Here is a 25,719-nt window from a genome sequence, read left to right on the forward strand (position 1 = left end):
CGAGCCGCTCGCCATTGGCCGCGCTGCGCGCCGTGGGGCGGGGCTAGGCAAAAGAGTCGGCGGGGGGGGCTGGGCTATAGGTGGCCGCCGCGTTCGCCTGATCGTGGCCTAGGGTGGGGTGAGGCGGCGCCCCGCCCCTTCTCGTGACGTCACGCCACATCGTACGTGACGTCATGCCGCTGCGTCATCCTCCCGGGCGCATCGGTGCTTCTGTGCCGCTCGGCTGTGGCGCGGGGCAGCCCTGTGACGTCACCAAGCGCGTGGCCATGCGCTATGAGGTCACCCGGGGCCGTGACGTCATCCTCGGCTCAGCCACCGCGGGCTCAGGGTCACCCTGTGATGTTGCCATGGCTACACGGTGACGTCAGCGGCCTGCAGCAGGGGGTGGGGCCTGGCCGCGAGTGACCCCAGGGCATTGACCCGGTGACCCCAGCGCAGGGACAGGCGGTGGCACCAGCGCCAGGCAGGGCCGGACCCCCGGCGTCCCCGTGGCGGCAGCGCCGGGTGACACGGGGCCGCGGGCTGATGGGGAGATGGGTCACCAGAGGCACCACAGGGACACACGGGGCTGCCCCCAGCGTGTCCCCCCCGCCCGCGTCCCTTGTCCCCATCCCCACAGGAGCCAGCGCTGCCCTGGGCGGCCCCGCAGCTCAGCCGCCGCGCAGCCTCTTTATTGCCTGAACCAGGGAGGGGGTCCCAAAACCGGCCCCGCGCACCTGAACCTGTCCCTGTGTCCCCCGCGTGTCCCTTGGCAGCGGCACAGGAAGGTCCCTGGGTGGCAGCGCGGCCGCTGGAATGTCCTGGGGAGCAGGGCGGGTGTCCCGGTGTCCCCAACACCGCGGATGGACGGTGAATAAATAGGCTCGGAGCACCGGGCAGGGGAGGCGGCGGCTGCACCAGCTCCGGACCCACCGTCCTCCCCGGCACGTCTGCCCGTCCCGGCGGGGACAGCAGGACAAGGCGGAGCAAGAGGTAGGGGACATGTGGACAGAGCCTGGCACCGTCCTGGTCCCGTGAGGCCGCCGGGTCGTCACCATCCTCCGGTGGCAGCCACGGCCGTTCCGCGTCACAGCTCGTCGTGCGGGATGTGGAGCGCGTGGTCGCACAGGTCTGCGGTGACAAAGGACGGTGCGATCAGGATGGGGCAGAGCCCCTGGGACCCCTCCCCGATGACATGTCCCCTCTCTGCCACACACAGGGCTGGGTGCAGCCGACTCCTGTGCCGGGGACACCTGCACCAGGGACACCTGTGCCGTCCTGGGGCCAATGACAGTCGCGGCTGTTTGGCCGGAGCGGGCAGGGCGCAGGCAGCGGCACCGCGGGACCCCCCCGGGGACGGCGCGTGTCCCCCACAGCCCGTGCCGGGTCCACAGAGACCCACCCTGGTCCATCCCCGCGGCACAGGTAACAAACCGGGGCCGTGCTCGTTAACGGGAAGCGCAAAGGTCGCGCCGTGCCCTGACCCGGGTGTTTGTGAGCTGGAAATAGCCCGGCGGGGCGGGCGCTTGGCCACGGCTGCGCCAGGAGCCGGGTGTGGAGCAGCCGGCACAGCAGCTGCCCTGGCACAGCCCCAGGCCTGGGCACGGCACCCAAAACCACCGCGGGGTCCCGGCGCTGGGTTGGCAGAGGGGCTGCTACGCGGGGATATCGGGGTTTGGGGAGGACTCTGCAACCCGAGGGAGCCGCCGCGGCTCCCGGGGCGGCACGGGAGCCCCCCCGGCGCGTCCCAGCGCCGCTCACCCGTCCGCTTGCTGCACAGCCGGTCCTTGACGTTGTCGGCCTCGTGCGACAGGAACTCGATCAGCTCGTCCTCGTACTCCTCGGCGATGCTCTCGCACTGCAATGGGAACCGCCCGGGGTCAGCGAGACCCGCACGGGGACGGGGGACACCGACCGCACCGGGGGAGCCCCGAGGTTCCCCCAGCCCAGGAGCAGCCCCCGCCCCACCAGCCCCGGGAAGGACTGGGGGTCCCGCCCCCCAAAACCTCCACCGAGCCCCAGCCCCGTGCGCACCGCGAACTTCAGGCTGGAGGCCACGTCGCCATCAATTTTGACCCCAGAAAGGTCCATCTTGGTCCCGTCGTGGGAGATCACCCGCACGTAGCTCTTGCGGTGCGTGGCCGGATCCACTTTCTCCCCGTATTCCTTCATCTTCTCGCACACCCGCTCCAGCAGCTCCGTCAGATGAGCCTCCGAGCGGGCGTAGGGCACCTGCGGGACGTCAGCGGGGCCGTGACAGCGGGACAGGGACACCGGGCTGGCACCTGTCCCCTGGGGGGCTGGGAAAGGCTCTGACGCCCCCACGCGCACCCGGAGCTGTGCCGAGGGACGGAGGCTCTCACCTCCACGACCGACTGGCTGCCGTCGGGGTTGATGCGGAACGAGCCCATCTGGATGGTTTTCCTGGGGTCGACCTGGGCGATCTCCCACTCCAGCTCGTCCACCAGCGCCCGGCACGCTGCGGGGACAGTGTCAGCTCCGCCGACCCTTCGGCAGCGTCTGTCTGTCCCCGAGCAGCGCGGGCAGCAACGGCCACCGGACAAGTGGGTCCCAGTGGCAGCCCCAGCGCGTCCCCACCGTCCTGTCCCACCCCAGCTCGACCCCACCTTCCCGTCCCATCCCTGCCATCCTGTCCCATCCCAGCTCATCCCAACTGTCCTATCCACACCTTCCTGCCCCATCCCATCTCGTCCCAACCATCCTGTCCTATCTTGTCCCCACTCTCCTGTCCTGTCCCCACTGTCCTGTCCCATCCCATCTCGTCCCCACCATCCTGTCCCATCCCAACCATCCTGTCCTGTCCCCACCGTTCTGTCCCATTCCAGTTTCTTCCAACTGTCCTGTCCCCACCATCCCGTCCCGTCCCAGCTCATCCTCGCTGTCTTGTCCCATTCTGTCTCCGCCACCCTGTCCTGTCCCATCTCATCCCCACCGTCCTGTCCCATTCCCGCCATCCTGTCCCATCCCAGCTCATCCTGACTGTCCCGTCCCATCTCGTCCCCACCATCCTGTCCCATCCCCACCATCCTGTCCGATCCTGTCCCATCCCAACCTGTCCCATCTCATCCCCGCCACCCTGTCCCATCCCCACCATCCTGTCCTGTCCCCACCATTCTGTCCCATTCCAGTTTCTTCCAACTGTCCTGTCCCCACCATCCCGTCCCATCCCATCTCATCCCCGCTGTCTTGTCCCATTCTGTCTCCGCCACCCTGTCCTGTCCCATCTCATCCCCACCGTCCTGTCCCATTCCCGCCATCCTGTCCCATCCCAGCTCATCCTGACTGTCCTGTCCCATTCTCTCTCCGCTGTCCCGTCCCATCTCGTCCCCACCATCCTGCCCCGTCCCCACAATCCTGTCCGATCCTGTACCATCCCAACCCGTCCCGTCTCATCCCCACCATCCTGTCCCATCCCCACCGTCCTGTCCTGTCCCCACCGTCCTGTCCCATCCCTGCATCCTGTCCCATCCCAGCTCATCCCAACTGTCCTGTCCCATCTCATTCTCACTGTCCTGTCCCATTCCCGCCATCCTGTCCCATCCCAGCTCATCCTGACTGTCCTGTCCCATTCTCTCTCCGCTGTCCCGTCCCATCTCGTCCCCACAATCCTGTCCGATCCTGTCCCATCCCAACCCGTCCCGTCTCATCCCCACCATCCTGTCCCATCCCCACCGTCCTGTCCTGTCCCCACCGTCCTGTCCCATCCCTGCATCCTGTCCCATCCCAGCTCATCCCAACTGTCCTGTCCCATCTCATTCTCACTGTCCTGTCCCATTCTGTCTCCGCTGTCCCGTCCCATCTCGTCCCCACCATCCTGCCCCGTCCCCACAATCCTGTCCGATCCTGTCCCATCCCAACCCATCCCAGCTCATCCCCGCCATCCTGTCCCATTCCAGTTTCTTCCAACTGTCCTGTCCTGTCCCCACCATCCTGTCCCACCCCAGCTCATCCCCACCACCCTGTCCCATCCCCACCACCCTGTCCCAACCCCACCATCCTGTCCTGTCCCCACCGTCCTGTCCCATCCCTGCATCCTGTCCCATCCCAGCTCATCCCAACTGTCCTGTCCCATCTCATTCTCACTGTCCTGTCCCATTCTGTCTCCACTGTCCCATCCCAACCTGTCCCATCTCGTCCCCACCATCCTGTCCCATCCCCACCATCCTGTCCGATCCTGTCCCATCCCAACCTGTCCCATCTCATCCCCGCCACCCTGTCCCATCCCCACCATCCTGTCCTGTCCCCACCGTTCTGTCCCATTCCAGTTTCTTCCAACTGTCCTGTCCCCACCATCCCGTCCCGTCCCAGCTCATCCCCGCTGTCTTGTCCCATTCTGTCTCCGCCACCCTGTCCTGTCCCATCTCGTCCCCACCGTCCTGTCCCATTCTGCCTCCACTGTCCCGTCCCATCTCGTCCCCACCATCCTGCCCCGTCCCCACAATCCTGTCCGATCCTGTCCCATCCCAACCCGTCCCGTCTCATCCCCACCATCCTGTCCCATCCCTGCATCCTGTCCTGTCCCCACCGTCCTGTCCCATCCCTGCATCCTGTCCCATCCCAGCTCATCCCAACTGTCCTGTCCCATCTCATTCTCACTGTCCTGTCCCATTCTGCCTCCACTGTCCCGTCCCATCTCGTCCCCACCATCCTGCCCCGTCCCCACAATCCTGTCCGATCCTGTCCCATCCCAACCCGTCCCATCTCATCCCCACCATCCTGTCCCATCCCCACCATCCTGTCCCGTCCCCACCGTCCTGTCCCATTCCAGTTCGTCCCAACTGTCCTGTCCCCACCATCCCATCCCGTCCCATCTCATCCCCGCTGTCCTGTCCCATCTCATCCCCACCGTCCCGTCCCGTCCCGTCCCGTCCCGTCCCGTCCCGTCCCGTCCCGTCCCACCTCCGCAGTGCAGGTCCTGGCTCCGGCGGGCAGCGGCCGCGGGCAGCAACGCTCCCAGGGCCACGGCCAAGCTGAGCACCGACGGGATCGGGCCCCTCATCCTCACGGCTCCGCTGCTGCACGACCTGCGGATACGGGCGGCTCCGTGTCCCCACAGCCCGTGTCCCGCCCCCGGGACCCCCGTCCCGTACAGACCCCCCCGGTGCACAGGGCTTTGTCCCCTCCGAGCCCCCGGACACCGCAGGGACCCCCCTGCTCTACGAGGCTGGCTCTGGCGGCCCCTATAGAGCCCCCTCCCCTATAGAACGGAGCCCGGAGCCCCCTTCGGCGCCCCCTCCCGCCCAGGGCGGCGCTCGCCCCCCGGAGCCCCCGCTCCCGCTCGAGCCCCCGCACCGCGCCGCGCTCCGGCCCGCTCCACCGCCCCCCGGCACGGCCGGCCGCCTGGGCGCTGCCCTCGGCGCCGCCTGTCCCGGCGCGCCCCTCTGCCCGACCCGCCGAGGCGGAAGACAACTCGTGGAAGGCTGTGACCGAGCCAAGCGGAGCGACAGAGCCGGTAAGACCGGTCGGGGCGGCTCCTCACTTCGTGACGGGGCCATCCCGTGCGCAGGCAGCAGCCGGGCCAGCCCGCGGCGAGCGCCGAGGGCCCCGGCCCTGCCAAGGGCCCGGTCCGCGTGGCGCTCGGCCCCGCGGGGGCGTGGTTGGACTTGGCTCCGCCCCGTGAGCGCCCTGGCCCCTCCCCCGGACCGGCCACGCCGCCGCGTCCCCGGTCCCGTTAGTGATCCCGGTCCGGACACAGTGCCCCAGTCCCGTCACCGCGTCCCCGGTCCCGGGCTCCTCCGTGCCGCGTCCCCACTACCAGCCCCACTCGGAGCCCGAGTCCTTCCCGCCGTGGCCCCGGTGCCGTGGCCCCGGTGCCGGTCCCTCCCCCGCGTCCCCGGATCCAAGCGGGAGGCGGCGGGCGGTGTCCAAGTGCTTTATGAGCGCGCCCGGGCCGGCGGGCGGGTCGGGGAGGCGGGGGGAGGGGAGCGGGATGGTGACTCCCGGTACCGGCGGGGAGCGAGTCCCGGGGCACCGGGCCCCGGGAGGGGGCGGGCGGGGGCGGGGGCAGCCCCGTCCCCGCTGCTGGTTCCAGTTCCAGGCGTGTCCGCCTCCCGCGGGGGTCACAGCGCCAGCACCGGGGGGAACACGGCCCCATCTGCCGAGACAAAGCGGGTGAGGGGGGGACCGGGGATACCGGGGGGACACGGCGGGGGACACCGGGGGGGTCCGGGCCTTACGCTTGGGGCTGCTCTGGCTGTCGGGCTCGGGGACCCTCCAGTCCATCTTGCGTCCCTTCTCGTAGAGCCCCTTGAGCACCTTGCGGAACTCCTCGGGCTCCGCGCCCGGCGGGCTCAGCTCCAGGTACTTGCGGTAGAGCTGCAGCGCCGTGCGCGCGTCCTCGATGCTGTCGTGGGTCTCCCCCTGGATCTTCAGGTCTGCGGGGATCCCCCCCCCACCCCGGTCAGGAAGCAGCCGCCCCCCCACCCCGACACCCCCCTGCGCCCCACGGCTCGGCCACTGACCCAGGAAATACCAGGCGAGGAAGCGCAGGGAGATCATCCTCTTCCTCGGGATGTGGAACAGGTAGACGGTGTCGATCACCTGGTCCTTGGGCACCTGGGAAGCAGAGAGAGGGTCCTGCTGCCCGGGCTGGGGGGGCTACCGGCCTCCCAGCCCCCCCCCGGGACCCCCGGGTTGAGGGACGGGGACTCGGCGCTGTCACCATCAGGTTGATGACGCGAAAGTCCTTCTGCAGCCCGTGGCCCACGAACTTGACCCCCACGTCGATGAGGAAGCGCAGCTTCAGGTAGGTGGACTTGAGGGTGGTGAGGTGCTTGGAGGAGATCTTGGCGTCCAGATCTCCCGGCTTGATCCCCGAGTACTGGGTCAGGTAATCCACCACCTACGGGACCGGGGATGGTGGCGGGGGGGTCCGTGTTGTCACCGTGTCCCCCCTGGGGGCGGGCGGGCTTCCCGTACCTGCTCCTGGGTGGAGATGTAGTCGTCGATGAAGGGGACGCCCTCGTTGGGGCCCTGCCCGCGCACGCACGTGATCCTGGCCACCGACATCTGGCTGGGCTTGATGGTGGATTTGGTCCCGTCGCTTCGCAGCTCGGCCTCCTCCTGCGGCGGGGGACGCGAGAGCGCGGTGACCGACGGCCCCGCGGGGACCGGGGCCGTCCCCGTGTCCCCGCGTCCCCCTGACCTCGTTGAGCGTGACGAACTCGGCGTCCAGCCCCACCAGGTCTCCCGCCTGCGGCATCTCGCTCAGCATGAGCGGGATGAAGGTGGCGTGGCACTTGCGCTGCTTGCGCGCCAGCGACGCCTCGGCCAGCAGCACGTTGGCCTCGATGGGGTTCTTGACTGCGGGGAAAGGGGGAAGCGCCGTGAGCCGCGAGCGGCGCCGCCGGCCGCGCCGCCACTTCCACCCCCGGCACTCACTGACGAGGTTGTACTTGGCGTTGAGGTTCCTCCGGGCGTAGTAGAGGATGGCCGGCACCTTCCAGCTCATGTCGAACTGCACGGCCTCGCACTGCGGGGGACAGGGGACGGTCGGGGACGGGGACACCCCACCCGCGGCGTCCCCGCGGTGTCACCCGAGCGCTCACCTTGTCCACGGGCTCGATGAGGAAGTCGTTGAAAAGGTACCACTGCTGGTGCGTGACGCCCTGCGGGGGCACAGCGCAGGCTTTAGGGCCCCCCCTCGGGGTGGATGCAGTGACTCCGCTCCCCGTTACCAGGGAAAGGGGGGGATGACGGTGCCACGCGGGAACTCCCGCCCTTCGTGGGACACGGCGGGGAAACCCCCGCGGGGCCGTGGTGACGGCGTCGGGCTGGACCCGCGCGCTCCCTGCCCGGCTCCCACCCAAAACTCCGTGGAGATGCAAGAGATAAGAGCCGGGATGCGGCCTTGACACACTCCGGGAACTCCTGGCCAGGGCTGCTCCGCCAGCCAGGGCTGCCCAGCCCAGCCCCGCTCCCCGGGAGGGGACGTGACGTCCCAGCCCTTACCTGGAAGCACAGGGACCTGCTGGCAACGCGCCCGTGACCAGGAGGAACCGGCCCGAGCAAGGGTGGGAAGAGCTTCTCCAGCCCTTCCTTCCTCCTCGGCCGCCCAATGTGTTCAACCAAACACCCAACGCTCGACCGAGAGACCAGAAACGGGCCCGTTCAACCGCCCCGTGTCCCCGGGGGGGCTCCTCACCTCCTTGCGCTGGTGGTAGGTCTCCCCCACCTTGATGTGGCCCACCAGGCTGCCCCCGGTGCGCGAATCCAGGATGTGGACCACGGTGGCCATCAGGTCGTAGACGTAAACCGAGTCGGGGTCGTCGCTCGGGCTCAGCTGCGGGAGGAACCGGCTGAGCCGCGATCGCGGCCCCCAGACCCCAACCCCGGACGCGCCGTCCCCATCAGGTGTCCACGCTCACGTCCTCATCTCTGGCCCGCACACTCTCGGTTCGGCTCCCGCAGCCCCACGGGGTGTGACCGCGTCCCCAGTGGGACCGCGGCGCCTTTACCTCCTCGCTCTCGCTCCAGTTGCACACATCCAGCTCCTTGCTCTTGCTCAGCCTCATCTTGATGGCGTAGGGGATCCAGACGTTCTTCAGCTCCTCCACCGAGGGATACAAATGCCCCGCGTCGGGGTTCCCCAGCTCCTTCCTGCACCGAGAACGGCGGGAAGCCGAGTTGGCGGTGTCACCCAGGCCAAAGTCATTACCAGGTGACAAACAGCCCTGAGCAAGGGCAGAGAACAAGCCAGGAGGTGGCAGCACCCTGGGGACTGTCACCTACCAGTCTCCCAAAGAGATTTCTTTGCCTTTGGTGATGTCAAAACCTCCTCTTTGCATCAGAGCTCTCTGAAAGGCGAACTGGCAACGAAACACAGGGACGCGTCAGTGCGGGGGACGCGAGGGGACAGCCAGCCCAGGGGGGTGGAAAGGACGGGGACAGAACGTCGGTGATGGGGACCAAGGCAGCGAGGGACACCCAGTGCTGTGCTGGGGAAGGAAAAGGTGGGGGACGGCAGATTTAGTCATCGCTTTGTCTTTTCCAACTCTGACCACAACCAAACGCTGTGAACGGAGCGGGGGATGCTCGGGTGGAGAGCGACAGGTTGGAGACAGCGGGACCCGAGCGAAAACGCCTCCGCGAACCCCAAAGGAGCCGGTTGTGCCGCCCCCACCTCAGCCTGCGTCTTCCAGAAATCGGCCTCCTTGGAGCTGTTCACCTCGCAGTTAATGACCAGGACGTCGGGCAGGCAGCGGATGTTGCGGGTCTGGACCTGCGGACGGAGCGGGAGGTGGCGACGGTGACACCGAGAGCTCCAAACGCACCTTTGCCCGGCTCAGCTTGGGGGGGTTTCCCTCTGCCCCCCATCCCGGGGGGATTCAGCTGGAATTGGGTTGTGCAGCCCAGGAAAAACCCATCCGGGAACCGAATCCCAGCTCAGGAGCTTCCCCGGTGATTAACGGAGAAGGCGGCGCCGCGCGGCCGGTGCCGCGGGAAGGACCCGGCGCCCCCGCTCACCGTGGGCTGGTACTTCTCGCAGTTCTCGCACCAGGCTTGCGTGTTCTGCTCCAAGCAGATGCTTCGCTTTAAAATTTGGGCAAACTCGTAATCTTTGGCTGGCTTTTCTGAAGAGAGAAAGGAGAATAACGTCACCTCCCAAACACGCAAATCTTTACCGGTTTAGCTCAGCCAAACCTCTGGGGTTTTCCTCAAAACCACCAGCGAGAAGGTCAAGCCCCAAATCTGCTTTGCTTGGCTGGTTGGGAAGCGCTGCCGGTGTCTGTCACCTGGTTCATCCCTACGGACACCAAACCCCACCTGGCCGGGGAAAGGCGGCGATCACCGCGCCCGTACCGGTGCTCTCGGGGTAGGAGAGGGTGAAGAGCAGCGTGGAGGACACACGGACGGTCTCTTTGCCGCAGCGGCACATGCTGCAGTTCTCCATCTCGCAGCTGAAGAGCTGCCCGATGACCGAGTCCCCCGAGGTCCCGAAGCTGCTGGAGGTGGAAAAGAGCAGCGGGGTGAGCGGGATCGACCGGGACCTGCACATCTTGGGGTTTTGGGGCCAGCACCCCAATTGCAGCAGCGCTGAGGGGACTCGGAGCCGGTGGCGGCTGCGCAGCCACGAGAAGGGGGTGAAGCTGAAGGGAAACAGCCTGGGGTCTCAACCTGGCTATGGGGTAGCTCCCCATGTCCCGCACAGCACTCGGGGGCAAGAAAGGCGCTTCCCAAGGGACAGAGGGGACCCCGGGGAGCCAGCCCCCCGTCCCAGGTTTGGTTATTCCCGGTGCCGGGGGGTTTACCTGCCGCCAGCCCCCCGATACGCCTGCGGCCCCTCCTGCTCCTGGGTCTCCTGGTGCAGCTGGGTGAGGATGAAACGGTTCCAGCTCTGGATGAGCCGGCCCAGGTTCACCTTCCCCGTGGCCTCGTCCGAGTCAGCCAGGATCAGCCCCAGCGCCGAAGCCTCCGGGATGGTGCGGAAAGCCCGCAAAAAATTGCTTCCCTGGGGATGGGGCAAGAGCGGCGTGTCACCGAGGTCAAGCGACGGGAGTTTCCGCGCTGGTTGATGCCGTCAGCCGAGGATACGGCACCACCCGGCTCCTGCCGCGTCCCCGGCCCCCCCGGCAGCCCAATCTGTCACCCCGCAGACCTGGCAGGGGTCTCCTCGGGACAGGTCCAGCATGTGGAACAGCAGCCCCAGCTCGCAGCCCAGGCAGAACTCCTTCTGGCAGAGGTGGTTTTGCACCAAGCAGCGAACCGGCTCCAGGAAATACAGCACCTGGCAAAGACGGGGGGTCAGGGGAGGTTTGGGGGGGTCGCGGGGGGCCGGGCAGGGCGGGGGGTCCCACCTGGATCATGCAGTTGCAGTAGGCGTTGGGGATGTGGGGCTCCAGCCCCGCAAACAGCGTCTTGTTGTAATGTTTGAAGTCAAAATCTTCCAGCCCCAGCTTGGAGTATTTGATGGTGACCTGAGCGGGGACACGAGCGTTAAACGGGCACCGTCCCGGCGCCACGGCACTCTCCGCGGAGCCACGGCGGGCACTGGGGGTCCCTCGCCCCACATCAACCCCCTGGGGACCCCCTGAAAAGCCGCCACCACCTTCCTGTACTTCTTGGCCACCATGTAGAGATGCGGCTCCTCCTCCCGCCCGATCGGGGACTCGGGGACTTGGCTGAAGCTGTCGAACTCGTTGTCCGTCTCTTTTAAGCGATAGGGAATCTGCAAGGGGGCGAGGAGGGCAGAGCGGCTGAGCCCCATGGCAAAGCGAGGCCCCACGCACCGAATCCAGCAGCTCCTGGGCTTTCCTGCCTCCCCGAACGAGCGAAGGAAGGAGCCGAAGGAGCGGGGCCCTGCGCCAGCACCGTCGCTCTCGCCAGGGACTTATCGCTCTGGGAAACTACAGCGGCGCTGCGGGCGAAACGCGGCCGTGTTTTCCCAAGGGCGAGGGACGTGCCCTCACCCTCCCACCCGGAGAGCTCGGACCTTTCCCACCGCAGAGCCAGTTATCGGTAGAACTGGGGCTCCAGCCCAAGGGGGAGATTCCAGCTCCACCCGGGACCTGCTGAGGCTGCTCGGGAAAAGCCGTCACCTCCGAATTATCCACTTGGGATACTGAGAATGCCGCCTCTCGCCCACCCCGAGCCCCACGGGAAGCTCCGAGGTGGCTCCGCGCACGGCGAGAGCTCCGGCCCTCCTGAGAGCGGGTACCTGGTTGCGGAGCTTGGTCCTGGGGTTCGGGGCGTAGCCGATGAACCCCACCTTCTTCATGGTGCGCAGGATCTCGGGGTCTACCGGAGGAGCTCGCCTGCAAAACACACCGCGGCTCAGGCGCTGGGGGTCACACGAGGGTCCCCCCAAACCTCGCTGTTCGTTTTCCATCACAACAAAGTGCCCAGATCGCACCAGAACGCGGCAGCAGCGCCGAGTGCCGGCGTGTTTGGCACAGATTAAAAACAAGAGGGTTTCCACACAAGCAGAATGAGCCGGGATCCCACCAGCTTGTCCCCAGCATCCCCAGACCCACCCGGTCACCTCAGCGGTTAAATCCACCACGGGCAACTTATCTTGCATTTCACGGGGCACAAGATGGGGGGGACAACAGGAGCGGATCCCCAGCAGCGCCAGTGCTGGTTTTCACCGGGAGACACCGGGAAATTACCGGGGTGCCGGGGCCGAGTTGGCCGCGGGCCAGTCGGAGAGCAGCGCGTCGCTGGTGAGCGGCACGGGGATGAGGGACAGCGGCACCAGGTCCTGGTTCCAGTCCAGGTGCGGCAGCGTGTCCACCATGCAGGGCAGCGCAAAGTCGGTCTCGCGCGAGTAGGCGTTGAAGGTGACGTCGGGGGAGTCGGCCCAGAGGTGGACGCAGCCCTCGGAGTCCCCGAAGGCCAGCGCCTGCTTGCTGGCCGACACGTCGAACGCCATGATCAAGGGCCCCACGGTGTTGACGTGGAAGATGTCGGCGGGGTTGGCCAGCCCGGTGGGTTCGCAGAACTGGCACTGACCTGCGTGGGTGGGAAGGACAGAGCGAGGTGGCACCGGGTGACACGGCACACGTCTCTTTGGTGGCCAACTCTGTCCCATTGGGGTTTAATGACGGAATTGTCTTGGGTGGAAAAGCCCCTCAAGATCATCGAGTCCACGCATTAACGCACCCCTGGCGCGGACCCGTGTCCCTGAGAACCTCATGTCCGTCTGTCCAGCCCTCCAGGGATGGTGGCTCCACCATGACCCTGGGCAGCCTGTTCAATGCCCCACAGCCCTTTCACAAAGAAATCATCCCCAATATCCAACCTGAACCTCAAGATCATTGAGTCCAACCATAACCCCCCCCCAGCACTGCCCCATGTCCTGAGAACCTCATCTCCGTCTGTCCAGCCCTCCAGGGATGGTGACTCCACCACCACCCTGGGCAGCCTGTTCCAATGCTCGACAGCCTATTAATTAATAATTTTTTCTTAATTTCCAACCTAAACCTCTTTCTCCAGCCCCTTGCCCAGCTCTATTTCCCTTCCCTGAACTCGCTCCGGCACCTCAAGGTATTTCTCATCACGAGTGGCCTCAGGACCCTGACCCTGGGGGTACCGGGGGGGACGCGGCTTTGCCCACCTGTCTGGGAGATGATGGCCAGGCGGGAGGTGTAGGTGGGGATGAAGCGCAGGAAGAAGGGGTCGATGTGGACCTGCAGCGGGGTGGTGGCTCGCATCATGCGCAGGTCGTACACCTTCAGGAAGCGGTCGCAGGCCAGCCCGTTCATCCGGCTGGAGAAGCCGCAGGTCACCAGCAGGTTCCCGTGGACGTCAAAGTCGGACAAGCTGCCCGAGTAGGCGTCGAACTCGTGCTCCACCACAAAGGTGCGCAGGTCGCGCAGGGAGACCTGGAAGGGTCGGATGGGGTGGTGGGTGCCACTTGGGAGCCCCCAGGGTGTCCCCAAGGGACGCTGAGCACCAGCAGAGCAGGGGTTACCTTCCCCGAGGTGTGTCCGCAGAAGAAGAAGCGGTTGGATTGCCGCATGACGGTGATGCCGGGAACCTCCACGGTGTACTGCGGAGCAGCAGCGCGGGGTGAGCGGGGCTGAGCCCCACACCGAGCACCTCCCCGCGCCCCCCGGCCTGGCTGTACCTTCTGCGTCTCCTGGACGGTGTTGAGGTCGATCTCCACGACGTGGTTCTGCAGCCCAGCGACCAGCAGCGTGCTGCTGTCCGTCAGCAGCAGACTGTGCATGTCCTCGGCCTCGTCCATGCTGCGGGACGGGGAAAGGAAAACCCTCGTGCTCCCACCCGGAAAGGGGCTGCAGGACCTGCCCCAGATCCCCCTGTGACCCCCCAGCACTCACAGGTAGTCGAAAATGATGAGCCCCCCTCGGGACATGCACTTCAGGCTGGTTTTGGTCAGGAACAGGACACCGTTCTCCAGGCTCTGGATCTGGCGGATGTCGTCGCTGCTGTTCACTTGGAAGGAGGAATATCGCTCCAGCGTCGGGCCGAAGAAGGAGGTGGCGTGGCCCTAAAAGCAGCCGGGGACGGGCCCACAGAACGTCAGGGGTTGAAGGGACCTGGAAAGCTCATCCAGTGCAATCCCCCCATGGAGCAGGAACACCCAGATGAGGTTACACAGGAACCAGGCGGGTTGGAATGTCTGCAGAGAAGGAGACTCCACAACCCCCTGGGCAGCCTGGGCCAGGCTCTGCCACCCTCACCAGGAACCAGTTTCTGCTCAGATTTAAGTGGAACCTCCTGTGCTCCAGTTTGCACCCACTGCCCCTTGTCCTGTCCCTGGTTGTCACCAGAAGAGCCTGGCTCCATCCTCCTGACACTCCCCCTTTCCATCTTGATTACTATTAATTAATCACCCCTCAATCTCGCAGAATCACAGAATGTCAGGGATTGGAAGGGACCTCAAAACATCATCCACTCCAACCCTCTGTCACCCTCACTGTGAAGAAGTTTCTTCTCACATTTAAGCTGAACCTCCTGTGTTCCAGTTTGCACCCATTACCCCTTGTCTTACCATTGGCTCATCACAGCTCACCCCAGTTTGCGCTTTCCCGGGCGCAGGGGGGCTTCCCACCCCCCCATGCACCCCAAAACTACAGAGACCCCACAGACACAAGCAAAGAACCAAAAGCTCCAACCACAAGGCTCGCGCTCCAGGACACATCGAGCGCCGGCACCGCCGGTTCGCTCAGCGACCCCCACGTGTCCCCCCTGCTTACCCCATGGTTCCCGACCCACAGCATCTCCTCGTGCAGGTCGAAGTGGGCGGCGGCGACGGGCACCCCCACGTCGGAGACGGCGGTGTGCAGCTCGCTGTACATGCCCTCCATGAGGTGCACGGGGTCGGGCACGGCCATGGCGTCCATGGCCACGGCGTCGGGGTCCAGCTCCACGCCGGGGAGGAGGCTGCCGGGCAGCTCCAGCGCCGCGTCCAGCGCCGGGTGCAGCGGGGCCGCGTATTCGCCCAGCGATGGGTCGAGCCCTTCAAAATTCATGGTGGGAACCGGCGTCTCCCTGGGAAGCAGAACGGGAACTGAACCGGGCGGGCGGAACCGCCGCGGCGCCGGTTCGTGGAATCGGCGGAGCTCCCGGTGAGTCCGCGGGGCGGAAAAGGCGGCTGGAATGTCCAGCGCCAGGGGCCGGTGAAGCCCCTTCCCCCGGAGCCCCGTCACGGCCGCGAGCACCGGGGGAAGGAGCCCCGGTGCACCGAGCAGCCTTCCCGGGGAACCGGAGCCCCGCGGGCCAGCTCCGCGCCCGCCGCCGTTATCTCCGCGGCCCCACACCGGACGCACCGGCGCTATCGGCCGCCGCAGCCCCGGGCGGGGCCCGGACTGAGCCGCGGGGCCCCCGCTCTCCCCACCGTGTTCCCAACCCGGCACCCACAACCCCCGCGCTCCGGCCAAGCGTCGCAGAGCGCCCCGCGCCCCGGGGCGGCGGCCGTTCCCCACGGCGCCCCGCGCCCGCCGTTACCGAGCAGCCGCGGGCAGAGCCCCGCCGGGGCCGCGCTCCCGGGCTCGGCCCGCCGCGCCGCCACGGTCGGCCCGGGGCCGCCGCCGCCCCTCTCGCCGTCACTATGGCAACCGCGCCCCCCGCGCTCCCGCCCGGTAAACCGGCGCGCCCCCGGGAGAGGCGGACCAATGGCAGTGCGGAGTCGAGGGCGATGACCAATCAGCGCCTGAGTGAGGCGGGACTAAGCGGTGCGGCGGGCGGTGTGGCGGACGGCGCGGCGGAAGGGACAAAAATGTTGAAATCGGTCGTTTCGGTGTGGGGTTGTCACGCAGTGTCCCCAACGTCCCACGAAGTCCCAAAGTGTCTCCACAATGGCCCACGGGGTGGGGGGGGAGGTGTCTCAGCGTGCCCACCGGTGTCACAGCATCCCGTGGTGTCACACGACATCCCGCTGGGTGTCATGCAGCATCTCCTGGGGTCCCAAAGTGTCCCCAAATGCCCCACAACGTCCTACACTGTCTGTAGCCATCCCATCGTCCCCACTGGTGTCCCACAGCGGCTCCTGGTATCCACGGGGTCCCTCAGTGTCCCACGGGATCCAACAGTGTCCCCAGGGCCGTGCACCGTGACCTGGAGACGGTTCTGAGCCTCACCCGCTCCGGTCTCCGCCGGGACCTCCCTACCCCACCGGGACCTCCCTACCCCACCGGGACCCCAACCCCGGCCTCCCCCTCCCAAACCCGCGGGGCACACGGCGCCACGGGCAGGGACGGTGGGACCTCGGCCCCGGTGCCCGAGGCGCGGCCGGTGCGTCGCCGCGGATCCGGGGAAGGCCAGGGGCAGCCCCGGCGGGCGGGAGCGGGAAGCGCCGGAGCCGCCCCGTCGGGGCCGCCGCGATTGCAGCGCCGCGGGCAGCACGACCCTGCCCGGCGGACACCGGGGCTGCGCGGTCCCCACGGGGCGCGGACCGGGGAAGCCCCGCCGGGACACCGCGGAACCGGGGAGCCGCCACTTGCCTCGCCGGGGCCGCCCCGGCTGCTTTCCCGGTGCGGCCGGAGGACACACGGGGGACAGCGGAGGGGACACGGGGGGACACAGCGAGCAGACACCAAAGGAACAACGTGGGGACACTGGGTGCCGCAGGGCGCGGAGCCGCCAGGAACTGCCCTGGGTTTTCCTGCCCGTCCCATCCCGTCCCGGCGCGGTGCGGGACCGGGCGCGGCGGGGCGCAGCCCGGGGACCCCGGCCCGGTATCGGTTCTGCTTTCGAGGGAGGCGGCGATTTCGCAGTAACGGGGGGCGGGTGCCACCTGCCGCGGGGATTCCCCACCTGCCGCCGCCCCATAAGAGCCCGGTGGCAGCGCCGGTGGCGGCACCGACCGAACGACCGGCCATGGCCCCACTCCGCCGCCTCCTGCTCTGCCTCTGCCTCCCGCTGCTGCTGCCGCCGCCCGCGGCCCCGGCCCCGGCCCCGGGACCCCGCACCGACTGGGTCGCCTGCAGGAGCCTCTCCCGGGAGCTGTCGCGGCTGGTGGCGACACTCAAGGAGCCGCACCGGGTGCTGGTGAGTGCGGGGGGGTCGACCGGAGGGACCAGCGGGAGGTGCGGGACATCCCGGGAGGAGCGGGACCCGGCGGGACGGGATGCCGGGGGAAGTATGGGGGGCACGGGGACCCCACTGACCCCCCCGCTGCCAGGAGGAGACGCAGCTGAGTGAGGAGGATCCCAAGAACTGGCCCCCCCGGATCCGCTGCAGCGACGCTTGTGACCCCTCCACGCTGGACACCAACAACACGGTACCGCGGGACGGGGGGTGCTGGGGGAGGCAGTGGGGAGCCTGGGGGATGCAGCTGGGTGTCCCAGGGCGGGTCTCAGGGTCCTCGGAGACGTGTGCAGGAATCCCGGGCATGGAGAGTCTGCGGGATGTGCTGGGGGGTCCCAGAGGTGCCCCGGGATGCTGAGGGATGTGCCCAGGTGGTCCCAGGGATGCTGGGGGTGTCCCAGGATGCTGGGGACTGTGCCTGGGGGTCCCGGCCCCCCCGTTCATGCCCTCCTCCCCCAGCGCTGCCTGCAGCGAATCCTCCAAGGGCTGCAGCACTACCGGGACCTGCTGGGCTCCGACATCTTCACCGCCCACCGGCTGCCCCGGCTGGAGGCCACGCTGGACCAGCTGCTGGGGCTCGTCCAGGTGAGGGGCTGGGGGGGCTGCAGCGGGTGGAGCGGGCACCCCGAACCCCGACCCTCCTGACCCCCCTATCCCGCAGCAGGAGCACGGCCGCCCCCCCCGGCATTCCCTGGCCCCCAGCGAGACCTGGGCCCACCCGCTGCTGCAGCACCTGGCGCTCCAGCGCCTCCAATCCTTCGCCGCCATCATGAGCCGCGTCTTCACCCACAGCGCCAGTGCCCGCTGAGCCCCCACGACCCCCGACTATTTATTCCCCTCCCCGCCGAGGGGCTATTTATGTGTGACGCTCTCTATTTATCTCGGGTATTTATGAGTTTCTAATAAAGGTCTGAATCAGACGAGTGGCTCCCCATGTGCAGCACAACACGGGTCTGGCCGCAGGCAGAGGGTGAGGAAGAGGTTTATTTACAGGGGGGTCACTGGAAGTCGTTGGCGTCGATGCTGAGCGGGGGGAAGTCGGTGGTGAAGAGGGAGCTGGCGGCGGCCGGGGCCGCGTCCTCAGACTGCGGCAGGAACGGGTCGTGGGGGGCCAGGAGCGCGGCGCTGCCTGTGGGAGGGGGACAGCTCAGCGCCAAGGGGACACCTGTGTCCCCTCCTGGCCCTGACACCCACCTGCCAGCCTGGGGTCCAGCCCCCCATCCATGGCCTCAGCAACGTTTGGCATCAGCTCCGCTGGCTCCAGTGTCCCCTGCATCCCCAGTGACCCCGAGCTTGGCTCTGGCCCGTTCGCCAGCGACTCCAGCAGCTCCTGCATGTCCAGGTCTCCCGGCAGCAGCTCCAGTGGCAGCTCCTCGGGGACCAGCAGCGGTTCCACAGCCCCCGGCACCGGCTGCAGCGTCCCCGTGTCCCCAGCCACCGGCTGCAGCGTCCCCGTGTCCCCAGCCACCGGCTGCAGTGGCCCCAGCCTGCCAGGCAGCACCTGCAGTGTCCCCAAGCCCCCTGGTCCCACCTGCGGTGTCCCCTGGCCCTCGGGGACCAGCTGCAGCACCAGCTGTTGCTCCACAGCCCCAGGTCCCACTTGCTGTGTCCCCTGGTCCCCAGGTCCCATGTGTTGCAGCGTTCCCAGCCCCCCAGGCAGCCCCTGCATTATCCCCATGTCCCCTGGTCCCACCTGCAGTGTCCCCTGGCCCTCGGGGACCAGCTGCAGCACCAGACCCTCAATCTCCGCCTGCAGCACCTCTGGGACCCCAGGTCTCACCTGCAGGGGCTGTGGTGGCTCCAGGACTTGGGGCCCTGCCTGCAGTGTCCCCAGGTTCCCAGATGTGACCTGCAGTGTCCCCGAGCCCCCAGGCTGCAGCATCCCCAGGCCAGTGGCCATCACCTGCCCTGTCCCTGGGCTCAAGGGCTGCAGTGGCCCCAGGTTCCCAGATGTGACTTGCTGTGTCCCCAGGCCACCGGGCTGCAGTGTCCCCAGGTTCCCAGATGTGACCTGCTGCATCCCCAGGCCACCGGGCTGCAGTGTCCCCAGGTTCCCAGATGTGACCTGCTGCGTCCCCAGGCCACCGGGCTGCAGCTGCAGTGTCTCCAGGTTTTCCGTAGCAACCACCAGCTCCTCTTCCGTCTGCCACGACTCATTCGCCTGCCTGCGGGGACAGACGCGGGCTCAGGGGACACCAAGCTGTGGATGCCAGTGTCCCCCTTCCCGCAGGGACAGACGTGGGATCAGGGGACACCAAGCCGCAGGTGACAGTGTCCCCCTTCCCACAGGGACCGGGGTGTCCTCTGGCGCACCTGGAGGACACGCGGATGAGGCGCCGGTTCAGGTATCGCTTCTGCTCCGTCAGGGTCCCTGGGGACACAGAGGGGAGGTTGGCGGGCGGTTCGCCGGCGCCGTGCCGTGTGCCGCACCGTGCCGTGCCGTACCCTCCTGCCGCTGGCTGTAGTAGGGCCCGAAGGCCTCGTCGCGGGGGGTGTCGGGGTACAGGAACTGCAGGGGGTTCTCGGGGATGTTCTCCTCCACCAGCAGCTGGTAGTCGCGGATGATGTCGGGCAGCGCCAGCGACGCCAGCTCGGCCGCCGTGTAGGGAACCACCGCTCGGAACGCGGGGGGTCCTGTGGGACGGGGCGGGGGGGCAGGCGGGGTCAGCCCCCCCGCAGTCCCGAGGCCGCGGTGAGGGGCTGCACCGGGGGCAGGGGACACTCACCGCTCTCGGGGTGCTCCACCCAGGTGCAGGTGACCCCCCCCAGGATGCTCTCGCTGAAGCGGATCAGGAACGTCCCCGTTCGCTTGCCCTTCAGCAGCTTCTTCTCCTGCTTGCGGCTCACGAAGCCCAGGATGAGGCTGGGGGGAGGCACCGTCAGCCCCTGCGCCCCCCCTAATGCCCCCAGCCCCTGGTTCTGCTCCTACCCGTCCTTCCAGAGCGGCTTGAGGTGCTCCTGGAGCAGCCCCAGGATCCCGTCCAGCCAGGCCCAGAAGGAGAAGCCGGAGGCGCCGTCCTGCGGGAGAGGGGGTGAGCAGGGACAGGGGGACAAGGGGACAAGGGGACAGCAGGACGGGCACAGCTCACCTTGGAGAACTTGGGCCAGGACACGGTGCTCTCCGGCGACGGCTTCGAGCCTGGAGGCAAACGCGGGGTGAAGGGGGCGGCTCAGCCCCTGTCCTGACTTGGGGGGGCTCGGTGGGGAGAGGGGGATGGGGGGGCCCGGTCTCACCGAAGAGCTTCTCGGCCAGCATGAGGAGGTGCTCCCGGGCCAGGCCCCGCTCGGCCACGCTCTCGAACTGCCAGCTCAGCACCTCGGCCAGCCGGGGCCAGGGGGCGGCGGGGGGCGCCGAGAAGAACTGCTGCTCCTGCGGAGACGGGGGGAGCGGACGGGGGACAGGGACGTGCACCAGACATGAGGACACACACCAGGACAGGGACGTGCACCGGGACAGGGGACTGGGACGTGCACCAGACATGGGGACCCACCCCAGGAGAGGGATGTGCAACAGACATGGGGACGTGCACTGGGACAGGGGACAGGGACATGCACCAGACATGGGGACATGCACCAGAACAGGGGACAGGGACATGCACCAGACATGGGGACGTGCACTGGGACAGGGACATGCACCAGAGATGGGGACATGCACCGGGACAGGGGACAGGGACGTGCACCAGACATGTGGATGCGCACCAGACATGAGGACATGCACTGGGACGGGGACGTGCACCAGAGATGGGGACGTGCACTGGGACAAGGGACAGGGATGTGCACCAGACATGGGGACATGCACTGGGACAGGGACATGCACAAGAGATGGGGACATGCACCAGAGATGGGAACATCCACCGGGACAGGGACACACACTGGGACAGGGATGTGCACCAGACATGGGGACATGCACTGGGACATGTACCAGAGATGGGGACACGCACCAGGACAGAGGACAGGGACGCACACCAGAGATGGGGACAAGCACCGGGACAGGGGACAAGGATGTGGACTGGGACAGGGGATGGGTATGTGCACTGGGGACCAGGATGGAGCAGGGACTGGGGACAGCCAAAGTTCCAAGGCATGGAAAAGGGACCAGGGACAACGACCAGGAACCCGGGACAGGACACGGGGAGGGAGCTGGGGACAGGGATGGGACAGCAGGACCAGGGGGACACAGCGGGGCTGGGGGGTCCCGCTCACCTTGGGGTTGCTGGGGTCAGTGCTGAGCATGTTGAACCAGAGGACGGAGGCCCAGGCGCTGGAGAGCTGGTTGGTGTTGGAGATGATGACGAAGGGCAGCGTGGAGGTCTGCAGGGGGTTGGGGGGTCAGACCTGCACCCCCCTGAGCCCCCAGCCCCCCCCGGCCCCCTGTGCTCGCCTCCAGCTCCAGCTCCAGCCCGCAGTAAGCGTACGCCAGCGTGAAGGTGATGAGGTGCAGCTCCTCGGTCACGACCAGGGGACTCTGCCGGGAGGTGACGCCACAGGGACCGCGTGGCACCGGGAGCTGACGCCTCCGCACCCCCCGGCCCTGCACCCACCTCGCCGGCGCCTTTGGCGCCTTTGCCCGAGCGGCTGTCCTTCTGCTCCTTCAGCGTCTGCGGGCAGCACAGAGTCAGCCCGGGGTCGGGGGCACCGTGGGGCTGGGGCTTTGCCCCCTCCCCGATGCCGTGGGGGACACGGGGGTCGGGGCGGGGGTCCCTACAAGGTACTGGAAGTCGCAGACCAGCCCCTCCTGGGGACTGTCCCCTGCCAGGATGGTTTTGCTGCTCGACGTCAGGATGTTGAACTTGCGAAACCTGTGGGGTAGAGAGAAGCGGGGGGTGGGGGGGTCGGGACCCCCGCGGGGGCACAGCCCTGCCCACCACCAGCACCCTTCATCTCTCACCCTTTTATCTTGGGGGGGTCCCTGCAAGAGAAAACAGTGCGTCAGCATGAAGCGGGACCCCCGCGGCTGGGTTGGGCACCCCCGCAGGGTCCTGGGACCCCCGTGGGTGGGCAGGGAGGGCCCCCCCCCCAGCTCTGACCTGTCAATGTGGATCTTGGCCTCCATGCGGTGGTTGCGGTCGTGCAGGCGCACGAGCAGGCGGGCGCGGGCCGAGAACTTGCTGGCCGTGCGCAGGACCAGCGGGCGCTTGCAGGGGTTGGGCATGTTGGGCTGCTGCTCCACCACGAAGGCTCTGTGGGCACGGGGCGCGGGTTAGGGCTGCCCCCCACGCCCCCCAGCACCCCCCAGGGCCGCCCCCACCTCTGCAGCAGGTAGGTGAGCTGCTCCTTCAGCCGCCGCTCCAGGAGGGGGATCTCTGCCTTCAGCGGGTCCCGCTCGTATGTCACCTTCTGCCGCAGCTCCCCCAGCGCGCGCAGCAGCTGCAGCAGCTGGAACAGCCTCTGGCCCAGCTCTGTGAACCTGCGGGCACCGTGGGGCTCAGCGGGGGCCGATGCGGACCCCCCAGTCCCCCCTCCCACCCATCCCAACCCTACCAGGTCTCCAGCGGGCGCAGGCAGGTGTCGGCGGGGGCCCCCATGCAGGCGCGCTGCTGCCGCTCGCGCCAGTCCCCCAGCTCCTGCTGCAGGAACTCCTGCAGCCGCTCGCTGCGCCCCAGCAGCTGCTGCATCTGCGCCAGCACCTCCTGGGGGGACACGCGCTCCTGAGCGGGGGGGACGGGGCGCCGTGGCCCCCCCAGTCCAGCCCTGGCCCCCGCTCACCCGCCGCTGCCGGTCCAGTGTCTGTAGCTTGGCCTGGAGGGCTTGGAGCTGCCGGACGTACTGGGGGTCATTGCTCTTGTCCTCACCTGAGGGCAGGGGGCAATGATGGGGGGTGAGGGGACACAGGGGCATGGGGCAGCACCACCCCATGTCTCTGCCCCTGGCGGGGGGCAAAATTCGCCCTTACCCGGCACATAGTGCACCTTGAAGCAGAAGTCAAAGGCGTCCTGCAGGTCTTCCAGGTGCCAGAAAGCGCGTTCGACCTCCTGGAGAAGCGGGACGGGGGGGTGAGGGGTCGGGCAGCCCTCGGGGTGTCTGGGGGGGGTCAGGGGGGTCATTACCTGCACGGCCGCGTGGAACTCGGCCAAACGCCGCTGGATCTGCTGCTTGCGGTCGCTCTCCGGGGCAGCGCTGGGCGCCGGGGCGGCCGCCCCCTGCAGAGACACGGGGCGTGGGGCAGCGGCCGGAGGGGTCCGTGGGGCAGGAGGGGGGACCCTGCCCCACCTGCCCCGCCGCCTGGCCCAGGCGCAGGATCCGCCGCTCCTCCTGCAGCAGGTTGGCCACCAAGTTGGCAAATCGCTCCGGACACTCCTCGAACTCGGCCTGCGGAGGGGTCGGGGGGGTCAGCGGGGCGCAGACACCCCCAGGACCCCCTTCACCCCAGACCCACCCACCTGGAGGTCCCGCCGGGCCTTGCGCAGGTTGTGCTTCTGCGTGAAATCCTCGTCGCCCAGCCCCGGGCTGCCCAGGCGCTCGCCCAGCAGCGCCAGTAAAGAGTGGAACAGCATCCGCGCGTGGGACGAGAGCGGCTCGGCCGCCTGGCGCCTGCGGCACCGCGGTCAGCACCGGTACCGGCACCAGCACTGCGGCTCAGCACCGGTACCGGTACCACTGCAGGTCAGCACCGGCACCGCGGCCCAGCACCGGGCGGCACATACCGGCACGGCCCCGCACCCCGGCCCCCCCGTTACCAGTTCTGGTCCTCGATCCAGGCGGCCAGGCACTGCCGCACGGTCATGGGCAGCGCGGCCCCCGCGTACAGCTGGTGCACCCGCTCCAGGTGCGCGTTGGCCAAGCTCTGCACCTCCTGCCACTGCGCCATGCTGAGGGGATCGGGGGTCAGGGCGGTCCCACTGCCCCCCGGACACGGCACAGCCCCCCCGGACACGGCACAGCCCCCCCGGACACGGCACAGCCCCCCCGGACACGGCACCCCCGCACCTGCCGCTGCCGCTGCCGCTGCCGCCCGGGACACCCGGGACCCCCGCCCGGCCCCGCTCTCCGACCTCGGCGGCTCTTGGGGCAGGAAGGCGCGGAGGCCACGCCCCTCTTCCGGTTCTGCGCGGCAATTGGCGGAGCGCGGCAGCGAGGCCACGCCCCCCCGGCAGGGGAGCGCGCGTTCCAGCGGGGTTGCCCGCTTCCCCGAAATGACGTCAGGGGGGCGGGGGCAGAAAGGGGCGGAGTCAGGGGAAGGGAGGGACTAGAGAGGGAACGGGGCGGGACGGGACGGGGCGACTGACACAGGACATGGGGACAGGATATGCGGACAGGGGCCTGGGGACAGGCACATGGGAACAGGCACATGGGGACAGGACATGGGGACAGGCACATGGGAACAGGCACATGGGGACAGGACATGGGGACAGGGACCTGGGCACAGGCACATGGGGACAGGAAATGGGGACAGGACATGGGGACAGGGACATGGGGACCGTGGGACCCGGAGCCAGGCAGGGCACGCTGGGTGGGACAAGGACAGTGACAGGGACGGGTCAGCTGCCAGCACGTGGTTCAGACAAGGCCACCCCGCGGCGCCAAGGTCCCCATGCCCCAGGGCAGAGTGGCCCCGCACTGATCGGTGCCAACACCCCCAGCCAGGGACAGGGACACGGAGCTGCCACACGGGACCTTTATTCAGATGATGAGGACGGGGCCGCTGTGGGCGGTGGGGGCCGGCGGGGGGTCCTGCTCGGCGGTGAAGTAGCCGATGAGCGCCCGCACCCCAGCCTTGAGCCCCGGCTGCAGCCCCAGCTGCACCCCCAGCCCCACGGGGCCACCGACAGCAGCGGCCAGGGCGGCCAGCCCGGCGTAGCCCAGGTCCTCGGCCACCTCCAGCGCCCGCGCCGAGGCCTCGGCGTCACAGCCCTGGAAGGCGAAGTAGATGCTGGTGCCCAGGTTGTAGAAGGTGCTGACAGTCGGCACCCACTCCAGCACCCTGTGGGCCTCCTGCTCCCCCGGCGGGTCGCAGGGGTCCCCGTCCTCCCGCCGCCACCGCCGGGGGATGCGGCGGCACAGCTGGGTGTGGGTCCTGTTCCTGAGCGCCGCCGCGCAGGGCAACGCGGTGGCAGAACCCCCCGGCCGCGCCAGGCTGAGCAGCAGCGGCAGCGCCGTGGGGGCCGGGGTGTCCCGCAGCCGTGCCAGCCCCCGCAGCAGCGCCGCGGCCGCCCGGTCCCCCATCTCCCGGCACAGCCCCAGCACCGCGGCCTCGGCCTGGGGGGCGCAGGCGGCCGCGCTCAGCGCCAGGGCCATGGCGGCGCGGGCCAGGGCGCGCGGCGCCGGCGGCAGCCGGGAGAAGCCGGGCAGGGACTCGGGGCACAGGTCCTGGCACAAGACCCCGCGCCCCGGCAGTGCCCGCGGGGGAATGTCCTGGGCGAGCTGTGCCAGCAGCACCCGCGCTGCGGCCCCGTCATCGTCACCCGGCGCATGGGGGACGGCGGAGAGGGGGCGGCTGCCCAGGAGGAGGAGGAGGAGGAGGAAGAGCAGATGCCAAGCCATGGTGGCAGCTCCAGGGCGGCCTGTGGAGATAGAGGGAGCAGAGCCCCGTCAGCCCCCCCGCAGCCAGGGCCCCCGCCGCCCCCACGCCCGGCTCACCCGTCCGCCGCCGTCCCCTGTCCCGTCCAGCCGCCGCGGCCGCTGCCCCCGCGGCCCCTTTATAGCCGCCGTTATCAGATGTTGCGACACAGGGGGCCTGTCCCTGTCCCCCAGTGTGGGGACACAGCGGCTCCCACCCCCGCCCCCCGG

General features: G+C 68.4%; 5 protein-coding genes across 11 annotated transcripts; 1 reads left to right on the top strand and 4 right to left on the bottom strand.

Moving 5' to 3' along the window:
• Positions 1 to 629: 629 nt before the first annotated feature.
• CNPY2 (canopy FGF signaling regulator 2) lies at positions 630 to 5,619 on the bottom strand. 3 transcript variants are annotated; one of them, XM_065043692.1, is made up of 6 exons: positions 5,480 to 5,619; positions 4,900 to 5,024; positions 2,343 to 2,458; positions 2,014 to 2,211; positions 1,741 to 1,837; positions 630 to 1,110 (listed from the first exon to the last, which is right to left on the bottom strand). In XM_065043692.1, the coding sequence occupies exons 2-6, from the start codon at positions 4,997 to 4,999 to the stop codon at positions 1,067 to 1,069; spliced, it is 555 nt and encodes a 184-aa protein (XP_064899764.1). In that variant the 5' UTR covers positions 5,000 to 5,024; positions 5,480 to 5,619; the 3' UTR covers positions 630 to 1,066. The 3 variants fall into 3 exon arrangements, with proteins under 3 accessions (XP_064899764.1, XP_064899763.1, XP_064899761.1); XM_065043691.1 differs by having other exon boundaries at positions 5,391 to 5,496; XM_065043689.1 differs by lacking the exon at positions 5,480 to 5,619 and adding an exon at positions 5,293 to 5,445.
• A 239-nt stretch (positions 5,620 to 5,858) lies between these two features.
• PAN2 (poly(A) specific ribonuclease subunit PAN2) lies at positions 5,859 to 15,552 on the bottom strand. Of its 3 annotated transcripts, none has more exons than XM_065043645.1 (26): positions 15,412 to 15,552; positions 14,661 to 14,955; positions 13,782 to 13,951; positions 13,568 to 13,688; positions 13,412 to 13,489; positions 13,055 to 13,322; positions 12,108 to 12,450; positions 11,657 to 11,753; positions 11,048 to 11,167; positions 10,797 to 10,916; positions 10,598 to 10,726; positions 10,251 to 10,450; positions 9,802 to 9,941; positions 9,466 to 9,572; positions 9,122 to 9,220; positions 8,731 to 8,807; positions 8,457 to 8,598; positions 8,144 to 8,281; positions 7,548 to 7,607; positions 7,381 to 7,471; positions 7,145 to 7,302; positions 6,919 to 7,062; positions 6,662 to 6,841; positions 6,462 to 6,555; positions 6,177 to 6,374; positions 5,859 to 6,094 (listed from the first exon to the last, which is right to left on the bottom strand). In XM_065043645.1, the coding sequence occupies exons 2-26, from the start codon at positions 14,934 to 14,936 to the stop codon at positions 6,060 to 6,062; spliced, it is 3,585 nt and encodes a 1,194-aa protein (XP_064899717.1). In that variant the 5' UTR covers positions 14,937 to 14,955; positions 15,412 to 15,552; the 3' UTR covers positions 5,859 to 6,059. The 3 variants fall into 3 exon arrangements, with proteins under 3 accessions (XP_064899717.1, XP_064899715.1, XP_064899716.1); XM_065043643.1 differs by having other exon boundaries at positions 9,802 to 9,944; XM_065043644.1 differs by lacking the exon at positions 15,412 to 15,552 and having other exon boundaries at positions 9,802 to 9,944; positions 14,661 to 15,317.
• Positions 15,553 to 15,933: 381 nt separating this feature from the next.
• On the top strand, positions 15,934 to 17,958 carry IL23A (interleukin 23 subunit alpha). The gene is made up of 4 exons (XM_065043684.1): positions 15,934 to 16,953; positions 17,087 to 17,185; positions 17,452 to 17,577; positions 17,654 to 17,958. Exons 1-4 carry the CDS (start codon positions 16,783 to 16,785, stop codon positions 17,798 to 17,800), a joined length of 543 nt encoding a protein of 180 aa, XP_064899756.1. The 5' UTR covers positions 15,934 to 16,782; the 3' UTR covers positions 17,801 to 17,958.
• STAT2 (signal transducer and activator of transcription 2) lies at positions 17,959 to 24,055 on the bottom strand. Of its 3 annotated transcripts, none has more exons than XM_065043648.1 (23): positions 23,931 to 24,055; positions 23,670 to 23,800; positions 23,373 to 23,523; positions 23,203 to 23,301; positions 23,040 to 23,132; positions 22,886 to 22,964; positions 22,699 to 22,784; positions 22,474 to 22,622; positions 22,241 to 22,399; positions 22,020 to 22,172; positions 21,881 to 21,901; positions 21,698 to 21,791; positions 21,534 to 21,590; positions 21,374 to 21,457; positions 21,196 to 21,303; positions 20,227 to 20,362; positions 20,082 to 20,131; positions 19,922 to 20,010; positions 19,719 to 19,855; positions 19,438 to 19,626; positions 19,306 to 19,363; positions 18,187 to 19,157; positions 17,959 to 18,121 (listed from the first exon to the last, which is right to left on the bottom strand). In XM_065043648.1, exons 2-23 carry the CDS (start codon positions 23,798 to 23,800, stop codon positions 17,991 to 17,993), a joined length of 3,225 nt encoding a protein of 1,074 aa, XP_064899720.1. In that variant the 5' UTR covers positions 23,931 to 24,055; the 3' UTR covers positions 17,959 to 17,990. The 3 variants fall into 3 exon arrangements, with proteins under 3 accessions (XP_064899720.1, XP_064899719.1, XP_064899721.1); XM_065043647.1 differs by having other exon boundaries at positions 23,670 to 23,801; positions 23,920 to 24,046; XM_065043649.1 differs by having other exon boundaries at positions 23,925 to 24,029.
• Positions 24,056 to 24,593: 538 nt separating this feature from the next.
• Positions 24,594 to 25,713, bottom strand: APOF (apolipoprotein F). Its single transcript, XM_065043680.1, has 2 exons — positions 25,570 to 25,713; positions 24,594 to 25,493 (listed from the first exon to the last, which is right to left on the bottom strand). The coding sequence occupies exon 2, from the start codon at positions 25,471 to 25,473 to the stop codon at positions 24,613 to 24,615; it is 861 nt and encodes a 286-aa protein (XP_064899752.1). The 5' UTR covers positions 25,474 to 25,493; positions 25,570 to 25,713; the 3' UTR covers positions 24,594 to 24,612.
• Positions 25,714 to 25,719: the final 6 nt, after the last annotated feature.

This window comes from Columba livia, chromosome 29 (genome assembly GCF_036013475.1).
Source record: "Columba livia isolate bColLiv1 breed racing homer chromosome 29, bColLiv1.pat.W.v2, whole genome shotgun sequence".
Classification (NCBI taxonomy): domain Eukaryota; kingdom Metazoa; phylum Chordata; class Aves; order Columbiformes; family Columbidae; genus Columba; species Columba livia.